This window comes from Vulpes vulpes, chromosome 1 (assembly GCF_048418805.1).
Source record: "Vulpes vulpes isolate BD-2025 chromosome 1, VulVul3, whole genome shotgun sequence".
Classification (NCBI taxonomy): Eukaryota; Metazoa; Chordata; class Mammalia; order Carnivora; family Canidae; genus Vulpes; species Vulpes vulpes.
The window spans coordinates 139,552,312-139,577,860 of NC_132780.1; the positions used below are offsets into that span (position 1 = coordinate 139,552,312).

At 46.8% G+C, this 25,549-nt stretch overlaps 2 protein-coding genes and 1 pseudogene across 14 annotated transcripts in view; 1 reads left to right on the top strand and 2 right to left on the bottom strand.

Annotated features, from left to right (window-relative positions):
• Positions 1 to 2,034, bottom strand: part of CCND3 (cyclin D3) — a 96,534-nt gene extending 94,500 nt beyond the window's left edge. For 2 of the 5 annotated variants that reach the window (XM_025990900.2, XM_025990898.2), the window contains exon 1: positions 698 to 1,019. In XM_025990900.2, coding sequence (XP_025846685.1) covers positions 698 to 703 — 6 coding nt within the window. In that variant the 5' untranslated portion in view covers positions 704 to 1,019. Of the gene's footprint in view, positions 1 to 697; positions 1,020 to 1,934 lie in introns of those variants that run through there. The other 3 variants (XM_072731977.1, XM_025990899.2, XM_072731976.1) reach the window with 3 other exon arrangements.
• Positions 2,035 to 2,110: 76 nt separating this feature from the next.
• Positions 2,111 to 24,674, top strand: TAF8 (TATA-box binding protein associated factor 8). 9 transcript variants are annotated; one of them, XR_011996171.1, is made up of 11 exons: positions 2,111 to 2,173; positions 2,952 to 3,108; positions 7,386 to 7,484; positions 7,820 to 7,882; positions 8,914 to 9,038; positions 12,926 to 13,073; positions 14,607 to 14,749; positions 16,591 to 16,703; positions 17,218 to 17,387; positions 21,294 to 21,433; positions 21,731 to 23,485. XR_011996171.1 is itself a non-coding variant. In XM_025990903.2 (9 exons), the coding sequence occupies exons 1-9, from the start codon at positions 2,129 to 2,131 to the stop codon at positions 21,741 to 21,743; spliced, it is 933 nt and encodes a 310-aa protein (XP_025846688.1). In that variant the 5' UTR covers positions 2,111 to 2,128; the 3' UTR covers positions 21,744 to 24,674. The 9 variants fall into 9 exon arrangements, 5 of the variants coding, with proteins under 5 accessions (XP_025846688.1, XP_072588109.1, XP_072588098.1 ...); XR_011996173.1 differs by having other exon boundaries at positions 16,591 to 16,692; XR_003233785.2 differs by having other exon boundaries at positions 17,218 to 21,433.
• Positions 9,997 to 10,123, bottom strand: LOC112914263 (U4 spliceosomal RNA; annotated as a pseudogene).
• Positions 24,675 to 25,549: the final 875 nt, after the last annotated feature.

Genomic DNA, 25,549 nt, shown 5'->3' on the forward strand with positions numbered 1-25,549 from the left:
CTTCTCTGCCTGGTGACTATCCATCACCTAGAATCCAACTCCAAAGTCCTCTTCTCTCCTGAGTCTTCCTCGCCAGCCCAACTTGGTGCTTTATGTCTGTTGTTTTCTGTGACCCACACCAGTGGTAGTTGAATAACATCATCGTACCCTCAGCATCCCATAAATCCCAGACACATAGTAGGTGCTCAATGTTTGCAGATGAAATCATTATGCTCCCTTAGTAACAACGACCAATTTCTTCAGTTACTCTTCTTGGCAGTACATTAAAAGATGCAGAAGAGGCTTGTGTGCACATCAGACACCACGGGGACACCGAGGCGTCCCTTCCTCCAGTCGGTTCCTCTGACCTAATCCTTCTGCCCACATCGGTTCTGCCTTCCTACTCACCTCCCATTGCTATCTCTGAGGTATGAAGAACGACGACAACCCAGTGAGGCCACTGGGCTTCTGGGTCAGCTGGGAGAGGGGCTGTGGGGACAGGGCTCAGGGCTTTGGGGGCGTCTCTGCTCTTCACCTACGTGCAAAAGTGAGCCAAGCTTTAGGGGACAACGGGGAGGTGATGAGGACGCAGCGACCCCCTTAACCGACCCTCTTCCGACCCTACCCCGGGCGTCCAGCCTGAGCTTGGAGGCACCCCAGCGAAGGGTGGAGAGGCTGACCCCCCATCTATCTAGGCTTCTCCAGCCATCAAGCCTACCTCCATAGCAGGCGAGCCCCCCGGAGCACCGACTGTGGCCTCATTGTCCCGCCGCCTCGGACTTGTCTCTGGGGAGGGGGGCGTCGCCACCGCCTCGAGCCGTGCGGAGGGGCGTGCGCTCCTCCTCCGGGCGCCCCAACAGAAACAGTCTCCACCCCCGCAGGCGCCGCGTGTTTACAAAGTCCGCGCCGCGCCGCGGATCCCGAGTTTAAAGCTGGGCAGGAAGTGGGGAAGAGGGGGCGGGGGAGACAAAGGGGCTGGGTGCTCGGCGCCGCGGCCGTGTGCGCCCCGACTCCTCCCCCGGCCGCCCGCGGTTGGCCCCGCAGACCCCGACCCACGTGCCCGGGTGAGGGGCGGGGCACGCCCCGGGCTCAGGTGCGCCTGCGGGGCCCCGGCGGCGCGGTTCCCGGAGCTTCACCCTCCGGGCGCTCGCCAGGCGTTCCCGCGTCGCGCAGGAAATAAACAACTTTAGGTGCCGTGTCTTGACCTCCGGCTATGCTCCTGGCACGGGCCAGAGATCCTTTGCGGGTATTAGCTTATTTTCTTCTCTAGCAACCCCACCCCCGTTTCACACGCACACAAGGGAAACTGAGGCACAGCGCGGTTCGGTAATGTGCCCGAAGCCTCACAGCCTGCGAGGTTAGGATTCCAGCCCGGCGTGTGCGCCCTCCCAGGCACCCGCAAACGGAACTGAATGAGGGGCAGTGGGGGTCCCCGGTCCCGGCAAGGAGAACCCCCTTCCAGGGTGGCCGATGAGCGAGTGAGACGCAGAAAACCACAAGCACCGCGCGGTCGCAACGCCTCGGGACTGAGGCGGGCCCCGGACAGCGTCTCGCCGCCCGCGCCTCCCGACTCGCCGCGCAAATAGCTGCGGATCGAGGGCGAGAAGGCAGCGGGATGCAGCGGAGGGCCTGGGCTAGCCGGTCTAGGCTCTAGGTGCAGGTGGACGTTGGCGGGCTGCGGGGCCGGTGCGCGCAGAGTAAGGTTTCCCAAAATTACTCGCTCAGGATAATCACCTGCAGAGCTTCACAACAGAGAGTCCCAGGCCCCTTCCCCAGAGAGGGAGTCCCTGGGACCGAGCGGGACGTAGCCAAAGGTGTTGCTAACAACAGGCAAGTTTGGAGCGCCCCAGGGATGTGCTCTGCAGGAGAAACGACCTCCTCTAGAAACAGGTGCGAAACCCGAGGGCGCATCTTCCTAGCCGATCCCGAGGCACACCGGGGCCCCAAGAACCTACCACTCACTGTAGGTCACGTGAGCCGCGATCCTCAAACACCGCCGTCCCCCCGCCCCCCGCAACCCGCCTGGGCTTCGGAGAGCTCCGAGGGGTGCGCGCCGCCCCGCCCCCTCCCCGCCTCTCCCCGCCCCTCCCCGCTCGGCGACTACAAGTCCCATCCTGCCCTGCGCTCGCGCACAGTACGCCAGAGCAAGATGGCCGACACGGCGGCCACTGCCGGGGCCGGTGGCTCCGGAACGGTAAGGGCGGGAGGCGCGGGGCGGAAGCCGAGAGAGTCTGGGCATTCTGTAACTTCCCCCTAGTGTGGGCAACAGGCTCGCAGCCAGAAATCCAGCCCCACCATGAGCTCCGGGTGGAGGAGCGTCTTTCAGGCCGTAAACGCCCCCCTCCTCGGGACTTGGCTGCGGCCTCCTGAGTTGGTGGACCGGTGTACTGATTGGCTCCTCCGCTGTTGGGGGTTGGGAACCCGGAACACCTCCTGATTGGCTCGGGGAGACCGGCTTCGCCTTCTTATTGGCCAGCCTGAGTTAGGAGGGATTCCCGTTTCAGAATAATTTAGCTTTCCTACTTTTCTGAGCGGTTGCCCTTTGCCTTCCTATGCCCAGCATCGTGTGGTGCTGTTTTAATTTTTCTTTGTAGTGACAGAGTGTGGAGATGCGAGGAACAAGAGAAAGGCCTTTTTTTTTTTTTTCTGGGAAATGGATGTGAATTCAATCCCATCATGCATGTTTTTTCAGCTATATATTTTGATAATCTGCTAAAAAAGTAAGAAAACTTATTAGAATCTTAAGTTTTAGGTAGCTCCTTAGTATTTAGAACCCCTTGGGTACTCGATGATTACTCAGTTGGCCAGGATTTATAAATCTTAACACCAGGGGCTACCATATTTTATTAAGCACTGATAAATACATATTTAGCGAAAGAACTTTTGCTTGCCATTGACGATATGTGAACTGTTGGATTGCATTCTTGTCCTGTGGGTGAATTAATTTTTTTTAATGGGGTGCTGAATCGCAGAGATCAGGAAGTAAACAATCCACTAACCCTGCTGATAACTACCATCTGGCCCGGAGGCGAACCCTTCAAGTGGTCGTGAGCTCCTTGTTGACAGAGGCAGGGTTTGAGAGTGCTGAAAAAGCATCCGTGGAAACATTGACAGAGATGCTGCAGAGCTGTAAGTACCAGGAAACAATAGCTCCTTTTCGAGTCAACCAAACATCTGTTCTGTGTCTTGCACTCTGATAGTGTTAAAGAGGATTTAGGAAAAAGAACAACATAGTAAAGTGACTTTCAGGCTTTAGAATCAGATGGACATGGGTGTAAGTCATCGCTCTGCCACTTAATAGCTTGAACAAGTTGCTAAACCTCCTGAACCTCAATTTCCTTATTTGTGAAGTAGGACAATAATTTGTATCTCCTGGAGTTGTGAGGATAAGTGAGGTGCATGTGTAAAACACTTGATATTAGGAACCTGGTAACCTCTTGATGGTTTGTAAGTGCTGTTGTTGCTGCTTGTTCTCTATATTCCAGGAAGTTATAGTTTTGTTGCAGAGTCATGATCAAGTCCCATGAATAGATGCTATATATTGGATAATCAAATGCTATAATATGTGATACAAAGAGGGAGAGTAAATAAGTTTTATAGAACGGAAAAAAAAAATGCTTAAGAGGAAACACGTTGAGTTGGAGAAGCCTAGAATGGTCTCACACAGGCTTTTCTGCATATACAGTGTATTTCCCTGCTTGGGTTTTATTAGTGGTGGTGGCAGTGGCAGCATGGCAGGGTGGTGGAAAGTAGAATGGGATGAGAGATGGGCTTACTTAACTTGTCTTTTGAGGGATCAACACAAATCAAAGTGAGAGAAAGCTTTAGGCAGGGGGGAGATTAACTGCAGTTCAGGCCAAATAAAAAATTGACTGACTCAGTGGGGACCTCTGGAGCACCTGTTGCCCTTCAGAGTACACCACATCAGGCTGAAAGGGCCTTGCATTTGTACTCAGTTCTTGATCGGACACTCGATGTGGGCTGCCCCAGGAAGGACGTGGTCTGAGGTGAGGTGGCTCTCTGCAGCTGGTGTTTGGAACTTTTATTTATTTATTTATTTATTTATTTATTTTTTTAAAGGAGATGTATCTTTTTTTTTTTTTTTTTTTTTTATGATAGTCACAGAGAGAGAGAGAGAGGCAGAGACACAGGCGGAGGGAGAAGCAGGCTCCATGCACCGGGAGCCTGATGTGGGATACGATCCCGGGTCTCCAGGATCGCGCCCTGGGCCAAAGGCAGGCGCCAAACCGCTGCGCCACCCAGGGATCCTGGAACTTTTATTTTTTTTTATTTTTTATTATTATTATTTTGTTTGTTTGGAACTTTTAAATACCAAATGTTTTCCTAAAGCAATGATCTCAAATGTTTTGATCTTAGAACCTATTTAGATTCTTAAATATTGAGGATCCTGAGGAGTTTTGTCTACATGGGCTTTATATAGAGCGATTTTTGCCACATTAGAAAATTGAGGGCAGCCCGAGTGGCTCAGCAGTTTAGTGCTGCCTTCAGCCCAGGGCGTGATCCTGAGGACCTAGGATCGAGTCCCACGTCGGGCTCCCTGCATGGAGCCTGCTTCTCCCTCTGCCTGTGTCTCTGCCTCTCTCTCTCTCTCTCTCTCTCTCTCTCATGAATAAATAAATAAAATCTTAAAAAAAAAGAAAAAGAAAATTGAAAAAATTTAAATATAAACATATATGAGCCCACATTCTATTATCCCTCAGAGCCATGATATCATCATAGCCCATGTAACCTCTGGAAAACTACATGAGACAATGAGTAAAAAAGTCAAAGAATGTCTTCACTTAATTATAAACATAGTTTTGGTCTGTGGACTCTGGAAAGGATCTCAGGGCTGCCTGAGGACTCCCAGGCCCCACTTTGAGAACTTTTGTCCTCAAAGAATGGACTAATAAAAAAAAAAAAAAAAAAAGAATGGACTAATAGTTCCCAACAGAATTCAGTTTTTGAAAAAAATCTTGGAATTCAGAGTTTAAAGATCCTTATGATTGAGGCAATTATTTCTGATACCACTGGACAAAAGGCCTTTTTTCTCTCAGAAGAAATAGTTGCCACCAAGCGGGATGGAGCTGAGATAGTTGTGTTGGAAAGCTGTGGATATTGAAACTAAGAGGCTTGAAAATGGTATAAAAGTCTGCCACTCCAAGGCACCTAAGTGTTTCCTCTTAAGCATCTGCTGGAGCTGCTTTTTTCAGTGGTTGAGCATCAACTTTTGGCTCAGGTCGTGATCCCAGGATCCTGGGATCGAGTCCCACATCGTGCTACCCACAGGGAGCCTGCTTCTCCCTCTGCCTGTGTCTCTGCCTTTCTCTGTGTCTCTCATGAATAAATAAATAAACAAAATCTTTAAAAAAAAAAAAAAAAGTGCCACTTCATTCCAAGGAATACCAAGGATAGATGGCTTAGGCTGAGGTCTTACTCAGGCTTGAGCAGCTCCATGTTGTTAAGAGCTCTGGGTATCAAAGTTTTAGGATTTGTGTTAGTTATAAGCATGAGGCAGAGTTTTTGTGCTTATTGCCTACAGTCGCTTGGTTTCTAGGGACTCCAATCTTAAACTGGGTTCAGAGCAAAGTCTCTGAATACTATTTTCTACATTTCTTATACATGTCCTTTGAAATCCTAGGACCTACTAAGAAAAGAAAGAAAAAAGCCAAATGGGTGAAGATACTTTAACTGACACTTGGCTTATTTCTAAGACATTCTATACCAGGATTCTAATTAAATTTTTCCCACAGTAAACAGATGCTGCCCACCATTTTCCTGTATGGGAGCCAGTACTAGTGACTTGCCCAGGGTAGCGACGAGTTGATGGTGGGTCTTGGTGAGTTGGTGGTGGGTCTTCAGTTTGACACCCTTCCCTCTCAGTCACCACTTGCTCTTAACTTCCGAACCATTAGGGCCTCTAGAGCAGGAGATCCTTACATTTTGGGGCTCCTTTTGCATCTGATGAAATCTGTGGACCTATCCTCAGAAAAAGGCTTTTCTGTATGTAAAATTCAGCACAGTTTCAGAGCTTCATACCTCCTCTTTCCCTGAAGAACTTTTTTTTTTTAAGATTTTATTTATTTATTCATGAGAGACAGAGACAGAGAGAGAGAGAGAAAGGCAGAGGGAGAAGCAGGCTCCATACAGGGAGCCCGATGCGGGACTCAATCCTGGGACCCCAGGATCACGCCCCGGGCCGAAAGCAGGTGCCAGACCGCTGAGCCACCCAAGGATCCCCTACCTGAAGAACTTTGGCATAACTTTTTTTAAAAAATTTTATTCTTAACTAATCTCTACTCCCAACATGGGGCTTGAACTTATAACCCCCGGATCAAGAATCGCATGTTCCACCGGCTGAACCATCCAGGCACCCCAATAACTTTTTTTTAAAAGATATTTATTTATTCATGAGAGACACAGAAAGAGAGGCAGAGACACAGGCAGAGGGAAAAGCAGGCTCCATGCAGGGAGCCCAATGTGGGAGTCAATCCTGGGACTCCAGGATCACGCCCTGGGCCAAAGGCAGGCGCTAAACCACTGAGCCACCCAAGGATCACACACACACCCCAATAACTCTTAAATAGAAATTCAGCTTCAGGCCGAAGAAACAAAAACTTGTTCCTCCTCCCCCTTTTTTTATTGAACAATTCAGTGGCATTAAATACAGTCACAATATTTTTCTTTTAAAGATTTTATTTATTTGACAGCATAAGCAGGGGAAGCAGCAGAGGGAGAGGGAGAAGCAGGCTTTCAGCTGAGCAGGGAGCTTGATGCGGGCTTGATCCTAGGACCTTGGGATCAGGACCTGAGCTGAAAGCAGACACTTAACTGACTGACCCATCTAGGTGCCCCTATATTCACAATATTGAATGACTGTTAATAGTAGCCATTTCCAGAACTTTTTCTTCATCTAAACAGAAACACTATATCCATAATGCTAATTCTCCATCCACCACCACCCCCCGGCCCCACCCAAGCTCCTAGTAACCTCTAATCCACTTTTTGTCTCTATCAATTTTCTTTTTTCTTGGTGCCTGAAATATAAGTGGCATCTGAAAATATTTGACTTTCTGTGGCTGACTTATTTCACTTGGGGTAACATTTTCAAAGTTTGTCCCTGTTGTAGCCTGTATCAGAATTTCATTCCTTTTGAAGGCTGGATCACATTCCATCATATGTGCAAACCACATTTTGTTTAGCCATTCATCTGTTGATGAGCACTGGCTTGTTCCCACCTTTGCTATTGTGAATAATACTGCATTGAACATTAGTGTGCAACGATCTGTTTTCAGTTCACTTGGGTATATTTCTAAGAGCGGAATTGCTGGCTCTTATGTTAATAATTCTATACTTTGCTCTTTGGGAACTGAGAATAAGACATTATGCCTTTGACCCTTTTCTAGACATTTCAGAAATTGGGAGGAGTGCCAAGTCCTACTGTGAGCACACAGCCAGGACACAGCCCACACTGTCAGATATCGTGGTCACACTTGTCGAGATGGGTGAGTACACCCCCAGTTTCCAAACCTCTGGTGTGGCTAAAGTGGAGTTCCGAGAGAAAGAATAGTCTCCAAGAGTCAGCCACATCCACTGAATGTTCTTGAGTTCCCTTGTGAGTCTCCAGGTTTGCTTTTAGCTGGAGAGAGGGTTCCCTGAAAGGGGGCTCCTCTGAACCCATTGAAGAGACCTCCTACTTTCCTGTTGGGGGATTGATTCTGCTGGAGCTGCTTTTGAGTGGCAGCAGAGCCCTCAAAACTCTTTCGCTGCAGTATTACTCCCCACTCCGTGTTCGATTGCCAGTTGTCTGGGCAGTGATTCTTGCTCTCCTGTTTCTTAGGTTTCAATGTGGACACTCTCCCTGCTTATGCAAAGCGGTCTCAGAGGATGGTCATCACTGCCCGTAAGTGACTTTGAACTGAGGCAACTAAGTAAGCACTCAACTAATAGTTGTGGGATGAATGCACATTGAATAGGGCTGGGATGGGTTTGTAGCTCCTTCCCATTGTGGGCTACCTGCAATATGATCTTCATTTAGGTTAATAGGATGGGGGTGTGAAGTTTAGTTACCAGAGAGGTAACCCATGTCTGAGGTATTGCTGTGGCTCCTGTGCCTCAACCCCAGAAGAGGACTGTTTGAAAAATGTGAAAGGCCTCAGTCTTCAGTCAAGTAACCTATGGCCTGTAGGTCTAATGTGGCCTACTGCCTGTTTATGTAAATAACATTTTATTGGAACACAGCCATATTTACTTGTTATCCATGGTGGCTTTCATGTTATAATGGCAGAGTTAAGTGGTTGTGACAGGCTGTATGGCTGGCAAAACCTGAAATATTTACTCTGTCCCTTGACACAAAAAGTTTGATGACCTCTGCCTTCGATAAACTGAGGCCATAAACTTGACTTGGGAGTACCTAGTTGTTGCTTGTAGGACCTTGGGGAGAATATACTAGATTTTTTTCTCAGCACTCTTTTCACGCTGGCACCTTTTTAAGAAATTCTCTCGGGGTAGCATTGGAAAGGGCTATTTTTAATCCCTCCTTATTTCCCTTAGCCCACACTGACCTACCCTGCCTCGCTCAGTGTTTGTCATCTGGGTTCTATGGAAAAAAAACTACTAGCCCACTCAATTTCCTTAGCTCTTCGGCATGCTCCCCTATGTAGTTACCTTGTCACAGCCCCCCATTCACCTACCTGAGAAGCGTGCAGGCAGATGGTGGTATGTGGTACTGTCCCCCTAGGTCATCCAACAGGGCCGAGCATTGCAGGGGTGACCTCCTCAGGTCCTCAAGCCATTAAAGGACCTTTATTGATAGAAATACAAAGTGCTTGTACAGAGAACATGGAGGTCTGGCATTTACTTCAAGGAAAGGAGGGAAGGGGTAGAGACCCACAGCCTTGGATGTAGGAGTAACAGGTTGTAACTCTGTTGCAGCTCCAGTGACCAACCAGCCGGTGACCCCCAAGGCCCTCACTGCTGGCCAGAACCGACCCCACCCGCCACACATCCCCAGCCACTTCCCTGAGTTCCCTGACCCCCACACCTATATCAAAACTCCGGTGAGTGATGGGGCCACACTGGGGGCTGTGACTAATGCAAAAGTATTCATTTCCTATCAACTGTCAGACTCGAGTCCAAAAGTTTGTTGGTAAAAGGGTGGTTCAGAACTCAGAATTTCTGTCCTCATTGATACACAATCTGGTAGAGGAGAATTATGTTCTCCATGGTTCAGATGTATTCTCAGTTTGCCAGACTAGCAGTTTCACCTTCCCTGGGGAAGATGTGGTGTGCCCAGGGGTTTTCCACACTTCCTTTGTCCTCCCCTCCACCCCATGTACTGGTGCAAATGTGGCCATCAGGCAGGCTGTTGGGGCAAGTCCTCTAGGACATTTGTGTATACCTCAGGAATAGATGGTCACCCACCATTGCAACACAGCCATTGTCCTTGACCAGTGGGCTCTGTGTTAGTGTCCTAGGGCTGCCTGCTATAACAAAGTGCTACAAACTAGGTGGCCTCGAACAACAGAAATGCACTGAATAAACAAATAATCTTTAAAAAGGTTATATTTATTTGGGAGAGAGAATGAAAGAGAGCACAAGTGAAGGAAAGGAGCAGAGGGAAAGGGAAAAGCAGACTTAGACTTAGCAGACTAAGCAGGGAGCCTGATGTGTGTCTCAATCCCGGGAGTCTGGGATCATGACCTGAGCCAAAGGCAGATGCTTAGCTGACTGAGCCACCCAGGCACCCTTTGTAAAACTTTTACATTTCCAGATTCTTGAAGGTCAAACAGTTGTCTTTTTCTTTTTTTTTTTTTTAAGATTTTATTTATTTATTCACGAGAGACACAGAGAGAAGCAGAGACATAGGCAGAGGGAGAAGCAGGCTCCCTGCAGGGAGCCCGATGTGAGACTCGATTCTGGGACTCCGGGATCGTGCCCTGAGCTGAAGGCAGATGCTCAACCACTGAGCCACACAGGCATCCCAAACAGTTGTCCTAAAAATAATTATAAGATCTTGCATTTTAATGTTTTTGACAAGTATATTCACAATCCACCTAAATTTTTTATTTGGGTAAGATTTTAATTAGCAATAATCATGCTCAGATAAACCCCATTGGCTACGGTACTGCCACTGTGCAAAGCTTATTTGGAAAAGATTTTAAACAAGTCTGAAAATCCTGTTTCTGTGTTTAAGTATAGATAGGGGAACTTACATTTAGGTGACACATTTGAATTAACATTAAAAACAGTGGGAATATTTCCAAATATTTCCAATACCTCTTTTTTTTTTTTTTTTAGTAAACTTTAAAAAAAAATCACACACAGAAAAGCATGATAATAAGTGTACAGTTTGATGAATTTTTTTCTAAGTGTACATATACATTGAACTAGCACCCAGAGCTAAAAAACAAAAGAAAAACAAAAAGCCATGGGGGCACCGGGCTGGCTCAGTCAGTGGAGGATGTGACTTTTACTTTTTTTTAAATGACTCATACGTGGAGTGCAAAGAATAACAACTTATTTTTTTAAGATTTTATTTATTTGTTTAAAAGAGAGAAACCGGGCAGCTCCGGTGGCCTAGCGGTTTAGTGCCGCCTTCGGCCCAGGGCCTGATCCTGGGGACCCGGGATCGAGTCCTACGTCAGGCTCCTTGCATGGAGCCTGTTCTCCCACTGCCTGTGTCTCTGCCGCTCCCTCTCTCTCTCTCTCTCTCTCTCTCTCTCTGTCTCTCATTAATAAATAAATTTAAAAAATAAAAAGAGAGAAACCACAAATGGGGGAGGGGCAGAAGGAGAAACAGATTCCCCACCAAGCAGGGAGCTGATGCAGGGCTCAATCCCAGGACCCGAAGACACTTGACCAACTGAACCACCCTGGCACCCTGAGGATGTGACTTTTGATCCCCAGGGAAGGAAGCCACACGTTGGGTGCAGAGATTGCTTAAAAATAAAATCTTTAGGGGATCCCTGGGTGGCTCAGTGGTTCAGTGCCTGCCTTTGGCCCAGGGCATGATCCTGGAGTCCTGGGATCGAGTCCTGCATCAGGCTCCCAACATGGAGCCTGCTTCTCTCTCTCTCTCTCTCTCCATCTGTCTATAATGAACAAATAAATAAAATCTTTTAAAAAATAAATAAATAAAATAAAATCTTTAGGGATCCCTGGGTGGCTCAGCGGTTGAGCATCTGCCTTCAGCCCAGGGCGTGATCCTGGGGACCTGGGATCGAGTCCCACATTGGGCTCCCTGCATGGAGCCTGCTTCTCCCTCTGCCTGTGTCTCTGCCCCCCTCTCTCTCTGTGTCTCTCATGAATAAATAAATAAAATCTTTAAAAAATAATAATAATAAAATCTTTAAAAAACACCACCACCACCATAAACTAGCATTCCTAAAGGTGCCTATTCCCCTTCAGTGACTAGCTCCCAAAGGCAATCTAATTTTTATCACCATAAATTCTTTTGTCTATTGTTGTATTTTATATAAACTATGTGGCTTCTCTCACTCAACATTATATTTTTGAGATTCCTCCATGCTGCTGCATGTAGTTGAAGTTTATTCAACATATATATAATCTTTTGGCATTTGAGCTAATCTAGGTTTTGGCCTACACAAATGGCACTGCTGTGAACATTCTAGCTTAGGTTAAACTATGGGAACTACAATTTTTGTAAATCAACAACTGTCAGATACTCATAATTATATACATATGGTTCAACCCATTAATGTCTTTTAGTGCACATATGTTTGCATTCTGTTGAACATATACCCAGGGGTGGGATGGCTAGGCCATCGGGGATGCATGTGTTTAGCTTTAGTAGATACTGCCAAGTGGTTCTAGTGCTGCTTTCAAAAATCTAGTTTCGGGCAGCCCCTGTGGCTTAGCGGGGCAGCCCCGGTGGCTTAGCAGTTTAGCGCTGCCTTCAGCCCAGGTCATGATCCTGGAGACCCAGGATCGAGTCCCATGTGGGGCTTTCTGCATGGAGCCTGCTTCTCCCTCTGCCTGTGTCTCTGCGTCTCTCTCTGTCTCTCATGAATAACTAAATAAAATCTTCAACAAAAAAAAAAATCTAGTTTCTGTATCATGAAGAGTAGTTGCTTTTTTGGTCATGTTTAAAATGTCAGTTTACCGTTACAGTTTAAAATGTTGTAGCTAAGTTCTCATCCTCATGAGATCTGGGTTCTCTTACACTCTGTGACGTGATTGCCGAAGAGCTCATAATTAGGAGCCAGAGGAGTGTCAGCCCACCATTTTCTTGTTCAACTTGCTTTTACATTAATATCCTCAGTCTGTGTTTCTTGGAGGGACTCCTTTGGGACAGTGTATCCACTTTGCAAAAGTTGGGTTTAAGAAAGCAAGCTGAAGGCACCTGGGTGGCTCAGTGGTTGAGCATCTGCCTTTGGCTCAGGTCGAGTCCCACATCAGACTCCCCGTAGGGATCGAATCACACATCAGGCTCCCCATAGGGAGCCTGCTTCTCCCTCTGCCTATGTGTCTGCCTCTCTCTGTGGCCCTCATGAATAAATAAATAAAATCTTTAAAAAAAAAGAAAAGAAAAGAAAGCAAGCCGATACTTAAGCAGCTGCTCACATACTGCAGGATGTCACATTACAACGGTGGAATTGGTGCCCCCTGTCAAGGCTTTCCTGGGTCGGAGTGGAGGATTCCCACTCTTCCTTTGGGGTGCATTTCTTATGCCTGAGACCAGCTGTCCCAGAAATTACCTGAAGGCCAGGGGCAATCACTATAGTAAATATCTGTGCCTTTCTTAACTTTTAACTTAAAAATAAATATTAGGGATAGTTACAGAATTTTCTTTCTGCCTTTCCACTGCTCTTGGGGATCTCGGCTCCAGATAATGTCAGTGGGTCATTGAGAGGGTGAAAGGACATCACAACAGCAAGAATGATCCATTGGTATTACTCTAGTGTCTCTGCTGTTCTCCTTACAGACGTACCGCGAGCCTGTGTCAGACTACCAGGTCCTGCGAGAGAAGGCTGCATCCCAGAGACGAGATGTGGAGCGTGCGCTCACCCGCTTTATGGCGAAAACAGGCGAGACCCAGAGTCTTTTCAAAGACGACGTCAGCACGTTTCCATGTGAGAATCTCTCCCCTCGGTGTACCCTGCCTTGTCATTTGAAATAATTGCACTATCTTCCCTTTTAGTACGGTAGGAAGAAATGAAAGCTCTGTCCTTGTCTTGGGGCAGCTTATTCTTCACATTTCTGGCTCCTTTTCCCAGGTCTTCAGGCCCTGTCCCTAACTGGTGACTGTAAAATGTTATGGCCTCTCTTGGGATTGGCTGTTTCAGATTGAGGTTCAGCTACCTTGAGGATGACTGACCCTGGGCAGTAGAAGTGGCAGCCCTGGTAGTAGGAGGGCAGGGCAGTTACAGAACACCCCCCAGTCTTTGCCTTTCATGATGTCCTTTCATAGGTTCTATGTCACTGAATTTCTCATCGCAGTGGTACCATTTCACAGCATGCCCACATTACTTCATCTCTGTAGGCCTCAGTTTTTTCAGATGTGAGTGAGAGAGATTGGTTTGGGTGACTGATTCAGTCAGCCGGGCCCTATTGAGTGCTCACTGTGTGCCTGGGCCTGGAGTAAGAGCTACTAACAGTTCATAAGTGCCAGACACTGTACTAATCACACCCCTTATCCTCTCGTGAACCTATGAGTTAGGAACTGTTACCACCACCATTATAGGAAGCTGAGGCTTTTAGAGAAAAGAAATGAAGTCATTTGCTCCAAGTCACACAGCTGGTAGATAGAATTTGGCTTAGCTCTTTCTGAATACAGGACCCTACATCAGAGCCTTAGCAAAAATAATCTCAGTGTCTCCTGCTAATCACATTTTGCTATAGAAGTATATGTAGATGATTTCTTTCTTTTAATTTTTTCTTTTTAAGATTTTATTTATTTGACAGAGAGAGAACAAGCACAAGCAGGGGGAGAGGCAGAGGGAGAAGCAGGCTCCCCGCTGGGCAGGGAGCCCTATGCTGGGCTTAATCCAGGACCCTGGGATCAGGATAGCCACTTGACTGACTGAGCCACCTGGGTGCCCCTGGTTTTTTGTTTTATTAATAATTTTTTCTCTTAATCTGTGCTTTTTGGAAGAACTGGAATGCTTACTCACCTGAAGTGCCCTCTAGTTCGGTGGATATATAACTTGCATCCAGAGAGTTTTCAAGTCCAGTATTTGGACTTCAGTCCTTTAGGCTGAAGAGATCAATATCCGAGCTCAAGAAATGAGGCTGAGCGGGGTCTAGGATCACTAAGCTGATACTCTGTGAGGATTCAGCCCCAGTTCTGAGTTTAGTTATACTTGTAAAAGTGGGCTCTGAAGTCGGATTGCCCAAATTGAGATGCCACTCTGCCAGTTTCTTTGTGCTTGACGAGGTTGCTCTATGCCTGGGTCCTCATCTGTAAGATGAGGCTGGCAGTTGTACTTAATAGGGTGGAGGCAAGGATTACAGATAACGTGTAGGATGTCACTTGACCTGTGATTGAGTGTTGAGAGCGCGTCACCATGACTGTTGTTCGTTGCTGCTCACGACTCTGTTGTAAGGCTGTTGGGCAGCTGCAAGGACGCTGTGACTGGAATGGTGCCTCTCTTCCAACTTCCCAGTGATCGCTGCCAGGCCTTTCACCATCCCCTACCTGACAGCACTTCTCCCGTCGGAGCTGGAGATGCAACAGATGGAAGAGACGGATTCCTCGGAGCAGGATGAGCAGACAGACACAGAGAACCTTCCTCTTCATATCAGCACGGTGGGTCCTGCCTTCTGCCTGCTTCACAGTACCCCCAAAACTCACCCCTGCTGCCCTCAGCCTGTCACCCTGTGAAGTAGACACCACCTACCCTGGGTCTCTGGGCTTGTGTGACGGGCTCATGATGATCCAAGTGTGACATGATCTCTTGGGTGAGAGACAAGTCCACGTCCTGGGGCTTCATTCATCCATTCACCAAGTATCAAACAAGTATCTGCTGGAGCCAAGCAATTTTGAGTACTGGGGAATTAGTAGGAGACAAAATAGACAAAACTTCCTGCCCTTGTGTCACTACGGAAAAATGATAAATTAGGAGATAGGAAGTAATATGGGTATGAGAGGATGTGGTACTAGATAGGGTGACTGAGAAGGTGACATTTGAGGGAAAACCTGAAGGGAACAAGGTTTGTACATATCTGGGAGGAGAGCATTCCTTGCAGAGGGCATAGGAGATGCAGAGGCCCTGAGGTGGGAGCTGTTGTAGTAAAGGACAGCAAAGCTCCCAAGGTGACATGAACATCTTAAAGCCCATATTAAACATGGCGGCTTTTTCTCAGTAAGGTGGGAGCTATTGGGAATTCTGAGCAGAGGAAGGTTGGGATCTGATGTAGGTTTATTGACAAGGTCAGTCGAGTTGAGAGTAGACTGCAGAAGGTAAGGGCAGAAGCAGAAGCAGAGACATCTTAGGAGGCTCTGCAGTAAACTGAGGGTGTAGAAGCGAAGACAATGAGATGTGGCCAGATAGATAATTTGGTCAGATTTTACACTATTTTCAGAGCAGAGCCAAGCAATGGTGTGGGTGTGAGATACGAGAGAGAGAGAAAGAGAGAGAGAGAGCGCGCCAAAGAGGAATGCCAGGCATTTTGCCTAAACAACAGGAAAGGTGGAGTTGCCTTCAGCCAAGATAGGGAACCCCTGGGTGGGCCAGGTGGATGGTGGAGGGGCAGGAGTTCCCGTTAAACAGGGAAGCCTGAGATGCTTATTAGACATCCAGGTGGTGGTGGTGTCAGGTGGAGAGATGCATATATGAGTTGGAGTTTGAGAAGCCATTAGGGCTAAAGATGCAACTTAGGGAGTCACCAATATGTCGATCGTGTTTAAAACCATGAGATGGGGTGAGCACCTTGGGAGTGGGTAAGGATAAAAAGGAGAAGAGGAATTGGGCTTCATAAGTATAGACTTGTGCTGTTACAGTAGGCACATGTGTCCATTTAAACTGAAATTAGGGGTGCCCGGCAGGCTCAGTTGGTGGAATGTGTGACTCTTGATCTCAGGGCTATAAATTCAAGACCCATGTTGGGTGTAGAGATTACTTAAAAATAAAATCTTAAAAAGAAATTTAAAAAATAAACTAATATAATTGAGATAAAACGAAAAATTCTTAGTTTCTTTTTTTTTAAAGATTTATTTTTATTTGTTTGTTTGTTTATTTATTTATTTATTTTAGACAGAGAGGGAGAGAGAGAGGCAGAGACACAGGAGGAGGGAGAAGCAGGCTCCATGCCGGGAGCCTGACATGGGACTCGATCCCGGGACTCCAGGATCGCGCCCTGGGCCAAAGGCAGGTGCTAAACCGCTGAGCCACCCAGGGATCCCCAAATTCTTAGTTTCATAGTCACACCATCCACCTTTCAGATAGCTACCTATGGCTAGTGGCTACCATATGGAGCAGTGTAGACGTGAATACATGCCATTGCAGAAAGTTCTGTTGGGCAGCACTCCTATAGACAATTGTTTCAAGGAATTTTGCTGTAAAGGGAAGGAGAAAAATGGAGTGGTGGCCAAAGAGGGGACGTTAAGGCGTTAAGAGAGGCGTTTTTATTTTTGTTTGTTTCTTTAAGATAAAAGAAATAACAGGATGTCAGTATGCTGATGGGAATGATCTGGTAGAGAGGAAAAGAGGATGCAGGAGAGAAAGAAACATTTTGGATTGATGGTCTTTGGTAGGTGAGAGGTAAGGGATCTAGGGGACAGGGCATGGTGGAGGGGTTGGCCTTGTTATGGGCATTTCATTCCCAGGGGAGGAGATAGAGTGCGTGGGCACAGGGATAGAGGTGGGTGAGATGTGCCCGTCATAACTCGTGGATGTTCTCATCTGGTTATCAATGGGTTGTACTCAGCACATACAAGTATAAGACCCCACTCTTGTTCCTGCATCATTGTGAGAAAGTGCCAAGTACAGCCACAGAACTGTGAGACACTCAGACGCCTTTAAGGCCTGCAGGGCCCTATGGTCCACTTACCATATTCATCCATCCTTTAAGACCAGCCCTGGCTTTGAAGCAAAGGATGCCTTGGTGGTTGCAGTTGAACCAAGCATTCTGTGTGTTCTCCAAGGTCCATGCAGCAGGTGGCAGCCAGCAGCCCCAGTATGGGGGTGGAAAGTTGCCTCTGCTGTCTTTTATTATTTGCCGACAGGCCTCCTTGCTTGAACACAGGTTTCTTTAATGTTGGATTATTCCTTTCAGAATTAGGGCTGGAAGCCCATGGCTTTACCTAAAGCAGAGGAACTTGTTATTCTACACTTCCGTGTTGGACTCAGTTAATTTGGTCTGAGATATGGTGATTGGGTCATGGACTAAGATGAGGTTCACCTTATGAAAAGGAGGACTCTTCTAAGCAAAACTACCATCCCTTTGTAAGTACCAAGTAGCTAAATGGCCTGCAGATGTGTTACCTGACACCCCAGGTGATGACCCAGGCGAGGTCGTGGCCGTGAATGAACCCAGGCTGCAGGACCTTGGAGCCGCCAGTGGGGCTCCAGGGCACTGAGAGGCCAAGCCAGACGGCAAAGAGTAGGAATACCCGACCCTCAGAGTCACGCTGGCCTGGCTCTGCTTTCCAGATAACGTGACCGGGCTTGCAGACCCTGACATCTGAATCTGTGTCCTCACGAATACAAGCAAGAATAGGAGCAGCTAACCCAGCAACGGACATCAGGTGCCTGGCAGCTCCTGGCACCCATTGTATGCTCCCCTCCCCCAGCCTCCCACCGTTTTAGGCTGTATGACCACCTGCTCTTCTATTAAAAGTAAATAAATAAATATAAAAAGACCTCAAGCAAAGGATTCTAGCAACACTTGATATACAATTGATTGGATTTATTTGTATTATTCTGTATGAATGACAAATAGAATCCTGTTTCAGAATTTACCGTGTAGAAAGAAATGTATGGCCAAAAGTCTTTATCCCTTCCTTGTTCCCTGTCATCCACTTTCCCTCCTACAAAGCCACCAGTATCACCAGTCTCATGTATCCTTCTAAAGATGCAATTTCCTCATTTTTAACACAAATAGCAAATCACAGACCACTCTCCCTTTGTTTTTCCTTTATTGATATATCTTGGTGAGCATTCCGTATGTAGAGGTCAGAAGCTTCTTTAGCCCTCCTTATGGTTTCATCGTGTTCCACTGTATGGATATAACTGTGGAATGTAACTATAATACGTAAACCACAATATAGACATTTGTCTTTTCTATCTATGGTTTACAGATGTCATTACAGTGAATTAAACAGCAGGTACTTTAAATTTTTCTTCCACTTAGCAGTGGCAGCATGTCTTTCAAGGACTGTTGCTAGGTGGTTACTTTGTTTAACCTGGTTCCTGTTTCTCCATCTACTTGAACATATAAAGGGGCTATTCATTTTGAATTAGTGTATAAGAGCATTTTTTTCCCCTTGTGTATTTGCACTAGCTGCCTCCTGCAGACAATAGCAGTCTAAACTTTTGTTCTTTTATGAACAAAGGACCATTCATTAACTCAGCCAGTATTGATTCAGTCCCTGTATGTGCCAGATACTGTTCTGGGTGCTTGGGATACCTCGGTGAACAGAGCAAACGAAACATCTGCCTTTTGGAAGCCTGTGTGTTGGCAGTAGGGGAACACCAATAAACGTGATATGTAAATAAATCATTCACAGTACATTAAAGATGCAGATGCTATTGTCGGGGCAAGGGGACCGGGCAGGACAAGATCCAGGGTAAAAGATGGAAGTTTCGGTTTTAAATAGGGTGGTCAGGGTAGATATCACGGAGAAGGAGACATTTGACAAGAGACTTGAAGAAAGTGAGCAAGTGAGCCATGTGGCTATGTGGGGAAGAGCATTCTGGAAAGGGACAGCCAGTGCAGAGGCCCTGAGGAACAACACAGAGGTGAGTCGGGCCATGGTGGAGGGCAGCAGGGGAAGAGAGGCAGAGGGCGGGTTAGATCGGACCCTGCAGGCAGCTTTTGGAAACTGGCTTGTAATGGGGTGAGATGGGTGTCAGGGGAGGGTGTGGAACAGCAGAGGGACCCGGACTAGTGGGGAGGCCTGCTGGCTGCTGCGGTAGTCTTAACAAGAGATCCGGTGGGTCCAGCAGGGTGCCTGCACTCGAGAGAGTGGAGGTGCTCAGATCCTACCTATACTTTGAAAGTCAGGCCAAGAAGTTATCCTAACAGTTTGGATGTAGGAGGTCTGAGAAAGAAAAGCGAGGAGGACGCTTTGTCTTAAACAGCTGGAAGGTTAGATATGGCACTCAGGGGCTGGGCTGGAGTTCAGTTTCTGGCATGGAGCTTTGAAGCACCTCCTGGATGCCAGGTGGAGATGTGGAGTGAGCAGGTGGCGGTGCAGGTGGCAGTGCGAGCCTGGGGGTCAGGAGAGAGGTGAGGGCGGAGGGGTGCACGCGGTCAGTGTAGAGAAACAGTGTTGGACACTGTGAGGCGCTGCAGTCACCCCAGGGTACGTGGGGCTCACCAAAGCTCACCCCGGGAGCTCCCGACAGACTTTTAGAAGCAAATCTCAGTTAGTTTGGTACTTTACTTTTATCCACTCCTATCCCTATCTCAAGGCTGCCTGTCCCTGAAAGAGACAAGCAAGTGACATTTCCAGCTCTACTTGGGAGAAGAGAAGCTGTTGTCCCATGACTCAGGACCCACATCCTGGCCTTGTGAGACAAGTGAGCCGAGTGGAGGGAGCCTAGTGCCCTCCGGCAGAGGTTCCAGGGCTGGCCTTTCTGTGCCCCTGGTTGGCCTTTCCATCCTTATTATCTCAGGAAACATTTCAGGCATGGTTGAAATGAGCTTTCAGTAACTTCAAGACAGGGATCTTCCAATAGAGAAAGGACAATAGGGGAGCAGGGGGTGAGTTACTAAATAAGCCATTAAGAACTTCAGAAAAGATTGGGAGCCAGAAATCCCAGGCAGGTTCGATCATGGTCAGACCCCGTGCCTGGCATGAGCGAGGTTGACATTGGGGCACTTGTTTTCAAGAGAACCTCTAGAAAGTCCACAACAACTGTAGATCACGTTGTGATCCCACTGAATCAGGTTTTGGGGAGGCAAAGCACAGGGACCCTGGATGGAGCTGGGTTTGGAGAGAGAACAGAATTGGTGGGGCGGGGATGGGCATGCAGCAGAATCTGAAGGGTTTCTTGAAGCTCACTAAGCCTGAGACTGGAGTCCCTGTCCTAGGCCTGCCGTCCCTGTGGGAGAACCTGTCATTCATGTCATCCAATCACAGTATCCTCTACCCTGCTGTGTTTTGACCACAGAATCTCCTGGTTGAGGTCAGGTCCTCTTTTGCCTCAGTTACGGAATGGGAATCTCAGTGACCAGTCACCAGGGGGCGCAGCCCAGACAGCTTCTTCTGGTCACTTCCAGTCCCTCAAGCCTGGCCTGAGCTTCTGGGCCAGGTCCTTGATGTGATTTTTCTCCACCTTACCCTGCAGCTTCTGCTCATTTTAAATAACTTGGAAAATGGAAGAGAGTATAATAAGGAAAGGAGAATCAATCACGCATATTCCCAGAATCTGTTTTTAATATTTCAACCTATTTTTACTATGTGTACACACTTTATAGTTAAAAAATGTTTTAATCGAGATCATGTTGAATATATGTAAACCTATAAACTTTTCTTCCAAATCACTTTCCTCAAAAAGCAAACAGTGGAAGAGCTGACCCACAGGTCACAGATGGGGATTATCGTTGGCATTCCTGTGTTGGCACCTTCGTGCTGTCTTTGCCCTGGTGGGAACCCTTAGGGCTCAAGAAATGTCTGGCGTCTGCTGCAATATGATCGTTGGTACCTGTTGCAGGTACCAGATATTTGAGAATCTGGGGGAGATCAATTATGATTTGCATTCAGTTTGGTCCAGGAGATGCCCTGTGCACATGATTTGTTCTGGCCCTGTGTCCTGCAAAACATCATGGGTCACTTCTCTTTTTCTTTATCTTCCTATAGGCTGGGTTTCCTCCTTGAGCATCTAAATGTTCATCCCTGACTCCCTGCCCCTGCTAGGGCTCTATCCTAACTCATGCCCTTGCCTTTTCAAGAGTTTCACAGTTTGGTGATCTCTGTTCCCCCGTGTCCAAGCTGTTGGTCTCATCTTCCTCTGATAGCTGGCCCCTGCTCATTTCTTTGGACAGAGTTAGATACATTAGAAAGAAAGTGGTCTCTAGGCTTCTAATTTCTTGACGAAAGGGATGCTAATAGTAGTTCTTATTATGGGCATGATCTCTTTCCTTATGCCATTGGTATTTTGCTTTATTTCGGGTTTTGCTCAAAGGATGATTCTGGAGCCGAGAAGGAGAACACCTCTGTCCTGCAGCAGAACCCCTCCTTATCAGGAAGCCGGAATGGGGAAGAGACCGTCATTGATAACCCCTATCTGCGACCTGTGAAGAAACCCAAGATTCGCAGGAAGAAGTGAGTTGGAGGCTGGGTGCGGAGAGGCTTCTCTGGCCAACCGATGCGGTCTTTTCTGCTCCCTGGCAAAAAAGAGAGGCTCCCCAGTGGGTCTGAGCCTTGGGGAAAGCTCCTCTTTTCCTTTTCCCTCTTCTCACTCATCCCCTATATATACCTCTTGTTGGAAAGAAGTTGAGTGTCCTGCAGCCCGGGGACCAGCCCTCACCACCCTAGAGTTCCCTAGAGTCCCCCTCTAGGGAGAAGGAGAGCAGGTGGGGCCCCCACCAGGCAGGCTCCATGGATTCCTCTTCTTTCTAGGTCCCTCTCGTGAGCCGAGAAGGAAGCCTGCCTTGTACAGAGACGCAGACACCACTCTCCTGGGGGCAGTTAAAGCCACTGGAGGGAAGCAGAGAGGGTGGCCTCCTCATGGTCAAGCTAAGGCAGCAGGATGCGACTGAGCATGATTTTGATAGCAAACTCCATATGAAGATTACCTGTTTTCACTGGATATTTGGGTGGAGGAAGGCATGATGGTAACGATCAGACTTTGTTAATCAACCTGGTGAAACTGTGGGGCACAGGAGCAGCCAGTACTTCCGTTGTGTCAGGACTTTATTCCCTTGAACTCTAGAAGACAGGTCTGCACAGATGATGTTAAACACAGAGGAGAGTGACACTTAAGGGCAGCACTGACTCTGTCATCAGCACTTGTAGGGTAGCGTGCTCTCCTGAGGGATTTATCCCTGACTGTCCTGTCCCTCTGTGGGATGTGTGCTTGGGAACTGCCAACTAAGTCCTGCCTCATCCCAGGAAAAGAAGTTTTCTTGGACAAGAGCCTAAATCAGTGGATATTTGATACTGTGACTTGTAGAGGAATCACCAATTTTAAACAACAGGAAGAAGATTTGATGGTGGGGAGTGGGGGTGGAGAATGAGATTTTGAGGGATGGGCCTGGCCATTCTGCCAAAAGTCCATTGCGGACAGAAGGCCATGCATGGTCCTACCTTATGGTGCAAGCGGGCTGAGAAGAGCCTGCAGGCCAAGCCAGGGTGTTCTTCTGGAAGCAGGTCTGAATCTGTTCCACCTCTTTTCCTCTCTGGGGAGAGAAGACTTCATCCTGATGTACCCTAAACCAAAAACAAAAACAAAAACAACAACAACAAAAAAAAACCCAAATGTTAAGGAAGATGTTGGGTAAGTTGATCCCCTTTGGCTGGTCTCCAAAGGAAGAGATTTAAAAACCAAGTCCAAAGAAGAAAAATGCCTGTGATTCCTGGAAGTTCACACAGGATAAACAAGTTGTTCCCTGGGTTAGTGTCCTCAGGGCCATACTGAACTTTCCTGATGCTCTGCTTCCAGAGTCCTCTTCTCATCTTCCATGCTGTAGGTGACTGAAAACTTGAAAAACTAGACATCCTCTGGCCTCACAGTTACTCTAGGGCCCTCAATCCCATTGCCTGAAGGCAAAGAGCCACTCCTCAGTCCCTGGGGCATGCCCGGGAGATGTTTGGGTTCTCCAGCAACGGAGCATTTTTTCAGGTTTGTAGTGGCCTGAAACCCTCCTACTGGACTGGAGTCAGAGTGGGCCTTTGCTGAGTTTGTGATCCGGCTCCTGGCAGTTCTTGGCCAGCTGAGTTTACAGGCCCAGGTTTGAACCCTGGCAGATCCAGGGCTGAGACCTTTCCAGTTTGCTCTTCTCTTCTGCCAGGGAGCAGAAAGAGCCACCCCAGTCAGCACATCTGTGGTTCCTCTTTCACCACTACTGTGCAAAAGCAGCACCAGCCCAATGCCACGATGCTGAGGGGAGAGGTGGGTTTGGGACAGAGCTGCCACTTGGGCTGTTGAGTAATTCTGGATGAGAGCCCCAGGGAGATGATTAGAAAGGTTGAAAGGCTGACCCGACTATTGTTGTGTAAAAACTGTGCATAATTTTCAACGTATATTTATAAATTTCTATTTTTTATAACTTTGGGAGACTTCTCAGAGGGAAAAAGTAGTAAACAGAGCCAGATTTAAGAATGCGATTTATGAGTTCTCAATAAAAGATCATAATAAAAACTTTGCAAATGAAACAGAATGATGTACTTTGAACTTAATTTGTATTCAGAAGTCACAAGAATGAATAAGACTGCAGACAGATAAAAGTTTAGTCCTTCTGTTGGACTAAGTATCCCTGGGAACTATATAAAACTTTCTACACTGGAACTTTTCAAATACAGAATGAGAAAGTATGTATGTTTTCCTTGTATATCCTTCACCCCAGCTTCAACACTGAGCAACATCTTTTTAATTCTGTTTCATCGATTTCTCCCACTTTTTTTCCTTTATTTTTTTCTTCCTGGAGTTTTTGTTTTTTTTAAGATTTTATATATTTGAGAGAGAGAGCACAAGTTGAGTGGGGGTGGGGGGCTCAATCTCACGACCCTGAGATCACAATCTGTTCAGAAACAGAGTCAGAGAACCATTAACCAGCTGAGCCACCCACATGCCTCTCTTCCTGGAGTTTTAAAGTAAACCCAAAACTGTGTCATTTAGTCTGTAAATAGGTCATCCTACATCTCTCTCTGAGACCTTTTTTTTCTAATTTTGAAGTTACAGATTGACAGGATGTTGCCCCCCCCCCCCCCAAAAGTCCCATGTACCTTTGGCCCAGGGTCCCCCAGCGGTAGCATCTTGTATAACAGATGCAGTGTCAAACCCAGGAGACTGGCATCGGTACAACCCACAGAGCTTACTTGGATTCACCTTGTCCTCTGTGTGTGCACAGTTCTGTACAGTTTTGTCATGTGTGGATTCATGTAACAACTGCCACAATCAAGATAAAGAACATTTCTATCACTGCCAGCACCTTCCTCGTACTGTCTCTCCATAATCCCTGACAGCCACTCTTCTGTTCTCCATCTTTATAATTGTATTTACAGATTGTTAATTGAAATGGGGGCACCCGGCTGGCTCAGCTGGTGGAGCATGCAGCGCTTGATCTCAAGGGTCATGAGTTTGAGCCCCATGTTAGACATAGAGTTTACTTTTTAAAAAAAATGATTGTTAATATAAATGGAATTAGAACCTTACAAAGTTGGGTTTTTTCACTCAGCATGAGTAAGAGCCATCCAGGTTGTGTGTAGGTAGTTCCTTTGGGTTTTTTGGCTGAGTCATATTTCATGGTATGGATGTACCACAGTGTGTTTAACCATTCACACTCTGAGGAACCTCAAGGCTGTTTTCAGTTTTGGCCTATCATGAATAAAGCGGCTATGCACATTTGTGTATCAGTTTTTATGTAAACATAACTTTCGTTTCTCTGCAATTCACATCCAAGAATGTGACTGCTGGGTCCTCTGTTAACTGCAGGTTTAATGTTAAGAGGGAACCTCTTTCCCAGAGTAGCTGTACCATCTTCATTCCTGCTAGCAATGTATGAGTAATCCAGTTTCCCCACATCCTCACCAATATTTGGTATTACTATTTTTGGTTGCTTTAGCCATTCTGACAGATGTGCAATAATAATAGCTCATTGTGACTTTAACTTGTATTTTTCTAATGGTGAGATGTGCTTATTTGCTATCTGGTGGAATCCATTTGAGTCTTTTGCCCATTTTCTCACTGGATTGTTTCTTTGTTCTGAGATTTCTTTACTCTAGATACAAGAACTCTGTCAGGTGTGTGGTTTACAGACACACTTCCCCACTCCGCAGCTTATCCTCGTGTTCTCTCCATGGGATCTTCGGCAGAGCAAAAAGATTTTAATTTTGAAGACCGATTTATCAGTGTTTTCTTTTCTGGGTATTTTTAGTGTCAGATCTAAAAACTCTTCACCCAGCCCTGGCTCCCCAAAAGTCTTTTTCTGTTTGTTTGGTAACATTTTTATAAATTTGGGAACCCTGGGTGGCGCAGCGGTTTAGCGCCTTCCTTTGGCCCAGGGCGCGATCCTGGAGACCCGGGATCGAATCCCACGTCGGGCTCCCGGTGCATGGAGCCTGCTTCTCCCTCTGCCTATGTCTCTGCCTCTCTCTCTCTCTCTGTGTGACTATCATAAATAAATAAATAAATAATTAAAAAAAAATAAAAAAAAACATTTTTATAAATTTATGTTTTAATCCTTAATCTATTTTGAGTACATTTTTATTTAAGATGTG

Excerpts from the sequence above, each read along its gene's own strand:
- TAF8 (XM_025990903.2), top strand. The coding sequence starts at position 2,129 with ATGGCCGACACGGCGGCCACTGCCGGGGCCGGTGGCTCCGGAACG. Across the intron at positions 2,174-2,951 it reads GGGCCGGTGGCTCCGGAACG|AGATCAGGAAGTAAACAATC; the intron begins GTAAGGGCGGGA and ends GCTGAATCGCAG. Across the intron at positions 9,039-12,925 it reads ACACCTATATCAAAACTCCG|ACGTACCGCGAGCCTGTGTC; the intron begins GTGAGTGATGGG and ends TTCTCCTTACAG.